The sequence below is a fragment of the Papio anubis genome, chromosome 3 (assembly GCF_008728515.1).
Source record: "Papio anubis isolate 15944 chromosome 3, Panubis1.0, whole genome shotgun sequence".
In the NCBI taxonomy this organism is placed as follows: Eukaryota; Metazoa; Chordata; class Mammalia; order Primates; family Cercopithecidae; genus Papio; species Papio anubis.
The window spans coordinates 66,433,764-66,444,303 of NC_044978.1; the positions used below are offsets into that span (position 1 = coordinate 66,433,764).

Genomic DNA, 10,540 nt, shown 5'->3' on the forward strand with positions numbered 1-10,540 from the left:
TTAAGATTCAGGTGCCATGAATAAATATTTACGTTACTCATGTAATAAAAATTGTAGATTTAAGGGTTTTAGGGAGTCAATTGGAAAAAAACTAAGTATTTAGTGGAAAAAAATAAGTATTTAGTGGAAGAAAATGTATTTTAAAAAATTGAAGATTAAGAGAACTTTCAAGAGGGGATGGTGTATACTTGAAATAAGTTAATTCAGCCTCCCTACTAATATTTAAGTTCAGTATAATTTTTACTCATATTTGATTTATAATATAACGTATCTTCAGAAAACTTATGTGTTAAACATTTTTAAACAATCTTTTAAAAAACTCTGTGGCTCATTCAACTCAAAATGAATTAAAGACAAATAAAGAGCTAAAACTGAAAAACTACTGAAAGAAGTTATAGGGAAAATGTTCCATGACACTGGCCTGGACAATAATTTTTTGAACATGACCTCAAAAGCACAGACAACAAAAGAAGAAATAGACAAATGGGATTACATGAAGCTAAAAGGCCTCTGCACAGCAAAGGGAAACACTCAACATAGTGAAAAGACAATCTATAAAATGAGAGAATATGTTCGTAAACCAAACCTGATAAGGTGTTAAAATCTGAAATACCAAAATTTATAAGGAACTCAACAGCAACAAATGACCTGATTAAAAAATGGGCCAAAGACCTGAATAGACATTTCTCAGAAAAGACATACAAATAGCCAACAGGTATATTTTTTAAGTGCTCAACATCACTAATCATCAGAGAAATGCCAGTGAAAACCACAATAAGATACCATTTCATACCTGTTAGAATAGATATTGTCAAAAACATGAAAGATAAATGTTGGTGAGGATGTGGAGAAAAGAGACCCCTTGTACACTGTTGGCAGGAATGCAAATTGCTTCAGATATTACAGAAAATAGTGTGGAAGTTTCTAAAAAATTTAAAATAAAACTACCTTATTATCCAGCAATTCCACTATTGAGTATATATCCAAAGGAAATGAAATCAGTATGTCCAAGAGACATCTGCACTCCATGTTCACTGCAGCATTATTCACAATATCCAAGTCATGGAATCAACCTAAGTATTCATCAAAGAATAAATGGATAAAGACAATGTGGTGTGTATACAGAAGGTAATCCTATTCAACCTTTATTAAAAGGAAATCCTGTCATTTGTGACAACATGGATCAACCTGGAGGACATTATGCTAAGTGAAATAAGCCAGCCAGACAAATAAAGGCAAATAGTGCATGATCTCGCTTATGTGTAGAGTCTTAAAAAGTCGAACTTATAAAAGCAGAAAGTAGAATGGTGGTTATCAGGGTCTGGAGGTCTAAGGGAGTTGGGAGATATTGGTCAAAGGATACAAACCTTCAGTTAAACAGGAGGAATAAGTTCAAGAGGTCTATTGTACTGCATGGTGACTATCATTAATAACAATATATTGTATACTTAAAAATTACTAAGAGAGTTGGTTTTAAGTGTCCTCATCACAAAAAAAATAAGAAGTATGTGAAGTAATGCACGTTAAATAGCTTGATTTAGCCATTCCACAATGTATACACAATTATCAAAACAACATGTTGTACTCTACAGATACAATTTTTATGTCAATTAAAACAAATAATCTTTTTTAAAAAGAAAACGTGAGGCTCATAGATGAACAACAGACATTAAAGACTACTAATCTTCTAAAACCTTAAAAGGACAAATAAAGAGTCAGCAAACTTTTTCTGTAAAGGTTCAGAGTATATAATTTAGGCTTTATAGGCCATAAGTCCGTACTGTAACTACTCTACTACAGTAGTGCAAAAGCAGTAATACACAAAACATAATCAAATTAGTGTGGCTGTGTTCTAATAAAGCTTTATTTATGGGGACTGAAAGTTGAATTTCATATAATTTTCGTATGTCACCAAAAACCACTTTTATTTTCCTAATCATTTAAATATGTAAACACTATTCTTAGACAATGGGATGTGCAAAACCATATGGTGGGTCACATTTGGCCTAAAGGCCATAGTTTGCCAACCCTTGAGATACAGAGTCTTTATCTTATGAACATCGAAATGAAGTAAGACCCATATATGCATACAAACTCTAACCAGTCTCTCTTCTCTGATCTCTCCCAAGTCTCTATCCCCAAAGTCAAAACTTGTAAGCGGCTGCCATAGAAGATAAAGAAGAATAACTGCCATAGAAGTTAAAACACTTGGAGCTTTAAAAAACAAACAAAACAAAAATCCAGCAACAATAACAAAAACACTTATGAGAGTCTTGTGTAAAGATGGTAAAGCTGAAATTGGAAAACAACCGTAGAGGACACTTTTCAGTTGTGATCTCATTATGGCTCACCAAAGACTCTTCACATCATTTTGATAAACAATGGGAAAGATTAACCGGCATCCATTCCTTAAATACTTTTGGGAAAATAAAGAATTATGATTCATTTGAACTATTAATGTCAATTAGTCCTTGCCGCCTTTTTTTAGTTCTGACTTAGCTGAGAAGAGTAATATTAGAAGAGCAATAGTTATAACAAGGAAAAAAATTGAGAATGAACAAACATTTGTAGCCTTTCTTCTGAGGGTATTTTTGGAACACTAGTCATTTGAATATTGAAAGATATGTATATTTAGCTTTTTATTTGTGGACATTTCTAAATATTGCTAATTAACTTTATCCCATGTCATAAACTTTCTAGAAAACTAAATTTTAAGCTGGATGCTGTGGTGCACACCTACAATCTTAGCTACTTGAGAGGCTGAGGCAGGAGATTGCTTGAGTCCAAAGGTTCAAGGCTGCACTACTTTACAATCTGTGAATAGACATTGCACGTCAGCCTGGGCAACACAGACAGGCCTGCATCTCAAAACAAACAACAAAACCCAACTTCAATTTGCAACAATGTAAGAAAACAAAATGTTATGTCTCATTTAGCTCATTAAGCACATTTCCTCTTCCAGAAAACTGTAAGGAAAATTAATGCCAATTTACTACCTCCATGAGTCTAACACAACAATAGAAAATAATCCTGAAACCAAATTATTCAAGACTTCCACATAACTTTCACAATTTTCCTCAATTGGGCAATCTTTTCCATAGATGGCTTAAAGTAAAATTTTTGAAGTCCTTCCAATTTCCTACTACAAGAAAACTAGGTTTATATGCTAGGAATAATGCTTATAATTTAATAGTTCTTATTAGGAGCTTGTTATATAGTAGGCATCAGTACTAACAGTACCCAAATAAACTGAATTCAAAGATATTCACAGAGTTAAAACTATTTTGAGGCATGCTTATTACCTGAGAAAGAAGACATGACCATGTTTTCCCTAAGATTCAACACAAATGTACAAAATGTCATGGACTGGATACTTCTAAAGGGGCCACACAGCAGTTGTTAACAATGAAATAAACAACATGAACTCCAAAAGTTTGGGCATTTAACTATTATTTGGGGATCAATAATAAATTAGTTGTTTGTTTCTAAACTCCCCCGATGCTAAGCAAATCCAGACCATCAGCAATCAATCTAAAGACAATGAGCCTACTTGACATCACACAATCTCGTTAATCTTCATCTGTCCTACCACATCCTGTTACTCTTACGCAAAATGAACACTAGAGGATGCAACTTCAACTTCTCTTCACTATCTAAGCAGGAGGTAGGAAAAAGCCTAGGCGACTTAGGGACATCACAAGCAATTATTTCACTCACCCTAGTGTGCTACATCACAGCGAATGAGTCTGACATGTAAATGTGACATAGCAAGGAGTAAAATAATGAAGTTTTTGAGCTATGTGTCTCACTTTCTTTGCTGAAACACCAGAATCCCCAAGAAACTTTGGCTTTAGTCTCCCCAGAAGACATGAAACTGAAATATTGTCAAAAAGAGACACTAAATATGCACAACACATGGGTAACACAATGATACCAATTTCACTTCTGTGACAGTCCAGGATTTCTCCTTGTTTTAACATACTAACTTAAAATTATCATAACATAGAGGTTGTGGGGTAACAGGCAACAAGATTGTAAAATATGCTAGCTAATTTAAAAGGCCAAATGCCTGGATTTAATGTAGCCAAAATTATACTATATATATATTTCTTTGACCCTACAATGGTCTTTTTAAAATCAGTTTTAGCCTCAAAACATAAAATGTACTTTAACTCTTTGTCACCTCTTTTATTCCTACTACAGTTTCCTCCAGACAATAAAGATGGTAAAAACTGTGTCTATTTCATAACAGGATGTTGTTGTTTCAATTGTCCTTAAAACTGTTTTGTTTCTACCGGCACATTCACGGCACAGTTTGAACATTATGTGCTAATTACACAAGTGTGGAAACAACTTTATAGTACTATTAAACAATATAAATAATGTTCCACAGTAGTTCTTCAGAGAAAAAGTAACTGGAAAGGAAATAAGACTTAAAATTTTACTGCATATTCTCTTGTATTTCACAAACTTTAGAGGACTTGACAAGGACATACACTTTTGATATAGTATATATCATCTGAGTAGTAACAAAACTATAGTTTAAAAAAATTCACATTCCACATGGAGTTCTACCTGAAACAGAAATGAATTAAATATTAAACTTTTTTACAATTATCACTAAATACTGAAAGCACTTTCCCCACCATAACTACAGAATATATGCAGCACATTTAGGCAATGGTTCAAAATAAGAGGGAATCAGTGAATAAAAAGAGGGATGTGACGAAAGTATGGATAAAAGATATATATACACACACACATATATATATACACATATGTGTGTGTGTGTATATATATATATTTTGTGTGTGGTGGGGGAGGAATATAAAGAAAGTGATTTTGTATGAGGGACCCTGTATGGTGGATTCTTGTCCTAGAGTAAAGTAACTGGGTGTTTGAGAGGGAGACGGTGTAGGACAGGTCACAAGGTTCAGACATGTCAAGGATGGTATGTGTGGGTGATAATGGGGTTTGTGAAAGGGAATTTGTGAGGAGAATTCTGAGTGTGATTTAGCTGGCTATGACTGAAGGAAAACTGTTTGTGGTAGACTTTCTAGAAAATGGTCTAGGTGTTAGAGCCAGCTTTGCTTAAGGTATTAATTTGCTAACTTACCAGAATTTTTGCTTTTCAATTCTGTGATTTATTTCTTTTGAAAGCTTCTCAGATTTGTGTAACTCTCTCCTTTAGCTTTTTTGTCAGCTCCTGTGACTTGTTTCTTCTCTAGTTCTGACTGCTGTTATGGCCTGATACTAAAGTGTTTTGCCTCAGAGGTCTACAGGAACACTGTTTCCCCCAAGTATAGCTTGATTTGATGCTCTTGGTTTTTCTTGATATATAAACTTATTTTTAGCTTTTAATATTTGACTCCTATATTGCTTAAAATAGTTTTAAGCCACCTCCATTCCTCTCTGGCCTAAAATATTTAATTGGCTATAAGTCTTTTGACTTGTAAGTTCCCTGGCCAAAGGAAATCCTACAGAAACCTAAAAAACTAATTCAGGCCATGACGGGAAATAGTGAGTTGGACATACTTCACTATGCCACCCCTGCTCTTGGAATTTAGGCCAGGTTCAAAAGGCCTTTCAAAATTATGAAAATAAAATGTTGTCTTTTCCCACAAAGAAAAAAAGAGTTCCTCTGTTTAACCAGACTTAGTCTTAGTAAAAACTTAAAAAGAAAGATCCCCTGATGATCAATTACAACCCAAAATGGAAGGACCCCTATCAGGTATTATTAAGGACCTCCACTGCTACCAAACATTAGAGGATCACTAGCTGGGTACAGCTGTCCAGGATTAAACCTGTTTCTTGTAAGTCCCTGCAGGCATAAGAGGAAGACACCATAAGTAATCCTTACAAACCTCTAGAAGACTTAAAGCTATTATTTCACAAACACACAGAAAAATAATGTGATGCTGTGGGTGGGCATAGGAGCATTAAGTTTTCTCTTCCTTCTAATTATAATTTTCTTGTTTAACCTCCTAGTAAAGTTTTTATCTTCTAAAGTCAACATAAAGATGATGCTGGCACAAGGCTTCCAATTCATCTTATCTTCTGACCCAGAAAATGAAAACATCCTGCTGTTGGGCTCCTTACATCAGTATCTGGAGATTTTTACTCCTCCCATGCTAGGCAGTGCCTATGTTTATAAAATCAACAGGAAGCACTTACAGAAGATAGACCTGTGCCCATCTGCAGCCCTTTAAGATTAAGGAGGAGTTTCTAATCTGAGGCGGGGGATGAGGTAGGAGACCAATAGGACTTGTTTTCTGGTGAAAACTCTGCTGAACAAAACAAGATCTAGTCCAGATGGGGCAAAGTGAAGAAACTGGCCAAAGCCAGCAGATGGCAATAAAAGCGATCTCTAGCGGAGCTCAATGCTCATTGGCATAAGACATTGCCACCAGAACCATGGCAGTAAACAAATATCAGGGCAGCGACTCAAAGGTTACCACCCCTTTCCATGGCAGTGACCCAGAAGTTACCCTTTTGTAGACTCAATTTGTGTTAACTCACCCTTCAATTTGCATGTAAATGAAAGTAGGCATAAGTGAGTATAAATACAGTTGCCAAAAGCCCATAACTTGCCAACTCTGGGTGCACTGCTTATGAGTCAGCCCTGCACTACAAGGGGCAGTACCAATCAATAAAAGATTGCTGTCTAACACCACCATCAGGCTCTTGAATTCTTTCCTGGGTGTAGCCAAGAACCCTCCTAGGCTATGCCCCAATTCTGGGGCCGGCCTGTCCTGTATCACCCTGATAGAAACATACCTTCTCCCACTTATTCAATCAAATGCTAATCTAGGTGCTACTGTGAAGGGCTTTTGCAGGATCCGGAATCAGCTGACTTCAAGGTCCAGAGATTTTTTCTCAATAAGACTAACCTCATCAGATGAGCGCTCCAGAAGGACAGGGCTTTTCCTGGCAAAGGAAATTTGCAGTGTGACAGGGATAAAACATAATGGAGTTTTCCATTACTGTTTCTGATGGTGGAGGAGGCTGTGTGGCAAGGAATGTGGGTAGTCTCTAGGAGCTGAGAGTGGCTCCTAGCTGACATCAGGTAAGGTAATTGTCTTTAGTCCTCAGCCCCAATCACAAGTGAGTTGTGCCACAATCATGTGAGCTTAGAAACATGAATTCCTAATGAGAATGCACTCTAGCCAACACTGTGTTTTCGGTCTTTAGTTTAAATCCTGAGCAGACAAACTAGTCATAAGGTGCCCATCTTCTAACCTAAGAAATGTGAACTAACAAATGGGTGTGAAGCTGCTAAATTTGGGGTAATTTGTTACACAGCAAGAAAACAACAACGCAAGCACTAAACAGGGCAAGTCAGACAGCTTGATTTAGAAAAATGCAGTTAAGTTTATTGTAAGCCTTACATCCTACTTCAAGAAATATATCTAATATCGAGGACATCCAACATTAGGAAGTCAAAGAAGGCTATTATCAGATTAGGCTGTAGTGACAAAAATCCTAAGACATTTTAGAGCTTATTAACCACAGGGAAACCAGGAAATAAATATCATAAAAATACAATGAATTCTTACCAGGAGAAGATTTTTGATTCAGCACCTTTATTTGTGAAACCAGAGGCAGAATTAGGTAAACTTTAAGGCTCTTTCAGCAGTTTCTACAGTCCTTGTTAAGATACAGTCTTATACTTTGTATAGACTTCAGAGATGCCTTAACACCAACCCAGTTTCTATAAATACTGAGAACTCACCTATCCTCTAATAAAATACCGCATCAGTAAGGGAATTTTTTTTTTTTAAGATCCAAAGCTTTCCTTCATTTAACCAAAGGATCTTTATCACATAGCAAAATACCTAACCAAAGCAAGGTTTTCTTGCCACATAATAGTTACATTCAAAGGGGTCTTTTTTTAAAAATCACATTTTTTAAAACTGAAAGTATGTGTATATGTATACAGGAAGAAAGTAGCTCATGAAGTCATACACAAGGCAATAATGCTAACAACAACAAAAAAGGGAAACTGGTTCATGCTCTGAGAGCAAATGCTTACTCAACTTAAATCCTTATAAAATATTACATATTAGATATAAATGAGGCACTTAAATTACTGAACTCCTTTATTAAATTATGACCTAGGGAAAAAGTGGTAGTAACAGTTTAAAAGGATTGGCTTTTGCTATAAAGACACATGCACACGTATGTTTATTGCGGCACTATTCACAATAGCAAAGACTTGGAATCAACCCAAATGTCCATCAGTGACAGACTGGATTAAGAAAATGTGGCACATATACACCATGGAATACTATGCAGCCATAAAAAAGGATGAGTTCGTGTCCTTTGTAGGGACACGTATGCAGCTGGAAACCATCATTCTCAGCAAACTATCGCAAGAACAGAAAACCAAACACCGCATGTTCTCACTCATAGGTGGGAATTGAACAATGACATCACTTGGACACAGAAAGGGGAACATCACACACCGGGGCCTATTGTGGGGAGGGGGGAGGGTGGAGGGATGGCATTGGGAGTTCTACCTGATGTAAATGATGAGTTGATGGATGCTGATGAGTTGATGGGTGCAGCACACCAACAGGGCACATGTATACATATGTAACAAACCTGCATGTTCTGCACATGTACCCTAGAACTTAAAGTATAATAAAAATAAATAAATAAATAAATAAAGGATTGGCTTTGCACCTATACTACTTAATTTAATGTAACAGCCTGAGTAACTTCTTTAAAAAAATAGAAGAACCAATTATTTTTATTCTAATTGCTTTAAAAACAACAATCAGGACAGTACTTCTTCAAAGTTACTGTGTTGATGGTAACTGGAGTCTAACTAGTACTTGCTAAATAGCTAGAATGTACCTTCATATAGATGAAAATGTTGAAAACTCTGGAAGAATAAATTAGATGAAACAAAGAATTCCAAAGAAATCTAAAATTTCAATTCTCTAGAGAAATATGTTATAAGTAAGATACAAGATGGGGGAGTAGATATTGAAGAGTTATGAATCACAAGAAATGGTCCTTACTGAACCATAAGAAATAAAAATGTAAATAAAAGCTTTCCTTTGTTCTCTTAATTTCCTTTAGTTTAAGATCCTTTGTAGGACAGCTCTCTGGGTGGTCTTGGAATGACCCAGTTCTCTCTCCCCCCTCATAGCTCTCAAGAATAACTGTAGCCTGTGCAGGAAATGCAACATCCTGAGACAGGGAGGGACTGGTTGGAACAGCCCAGGTTCTACTCCAGTCCTCCCCTAGAAACTCCAACACTTTAGCCCAGTGAGTCTCACATCCTCAGTGTATAAAACCCAGAACAGGGTGCCTTCCAGAGGCCCTCAGCTGCAGTGCAAGTGGGGCACATGCAGTCAAGATTCCATTCACCCTGGGCAGCTTTCCTGAATCTTGAGAGACTGGCTTGCAATGAATCCTAGGCTTCTGTTGTATCTTGCTGCCTATCTGTAAGTGGTAAACTTGCTTCGTATAACTTGTATGCAAGAATGTTCTGTCTTACCAGACTCAGACAAAATGGTAACCAGTCCACAGTGAACCTGCTTCACATTCTTCAATATCCTCTAAATGAAATACCGATTAGAAAGTAATGTGACAAAAACAAAAACCTGATAAAATCAAACGAACCAGTTCTTGATTTTATAATATCCACAATGCCTTCTCTCTTACCTTGTCTATCCTATCTGGTCGGTTAGTAGCTGCCAAAATGGTCACATCCTTTAGCTGTTCAATCCCATCCATTTCTGTTAAGAGCTGAGCCAAAACACGATCAGCCACATTCCCAGCACCTAAAGAACTGATTTTGAAAATACAGTTTAAAAAATATCTTTAACCTATCTTCAAATACTATATCTATTAATTTTTAAAGGTTCTGTAGTCTATAACAAGAAAAACCATGTCTATTTTCAAATATGAAGTATGCCTTTGAGACTTTACTGTATTATCATACCCCAAAACAAACTGTATTCAAATCATTTATTTTCCTCTATTATCAACCATGTTCATTTTCATTCCAAAACTAAAATATTTAAATAAATGTCAGAAATAAAAGCACTGAAAAACAAGATATAAGATTATTTAAAATAGTTCATCAAATACATAGAGAATTGTTCAATCAATGTTTATATTCTGCATGGTAAATATGTTGACAGAAATTAGGAATAAAAAACTGAGTAAGATGCAAACTCATTCCTCTCATGAAACCTAAAGTCTATGTGAAATAAAAACTCATTACACATCCATAACAACCAGGATATTCCTCATGTTTCTTCATAAATATTAAGAATATTTTTAAAATACATCAGAAGGTAGGTAATCACCACAATCCCCATTTTTTGAGAAATAGGCAAAGAAAGCATGCTAGGTTTTTTCCATTGGTTTATGTATCAAGTTAATTACAAAGCCAGTTCTAAACACACTATCCTTTATTTTAACTTCATGTCCTTTGACCACAAAAAAATTACTAAAGTTTTTAAGAAATAAACTTGGGCCAGGCGCAGTGGCTCACACCTGTAAACCTTTGGGAGGTCAAGGC

At 35.8% G+C, this 10,540-nt stretch overlaps 1 protein-coding gene across 11 annotated transcripts in view; it reads right to left on the minus strand.

Moving 5' to 3' along the window:
- SPATA5 (spermatogenesis associated 5) overlaps nucleotides 1–10,540 on the minus strand; it is a 405,297-nt gene that overhangs the window by 252,048 nt on the left and 142,709 nt on the right. For 10 of the 11 annotated variants that reach the window (XR_004182692.1, XR_002522188.2, XR_002522189.2 and 7 more), the window contains one exon: nucleotides 9,676–9,802. Coding sequence is in view for 7 of the 11 variants with exons in the window: in XM_021938774.2 (XP_021794466.1) it covers nucleotides 9,676–9,802 (127 nt within the window). In the remaining 4 variants the exon portion in view is untranslated. Of the gene's footprint in view, nucleotides 1–9,675; nucleotides 9,803–10,540 lie in introns of those variants that run through there. The other variant, XM_021938777.2, reaches the window with a different exon arrangement.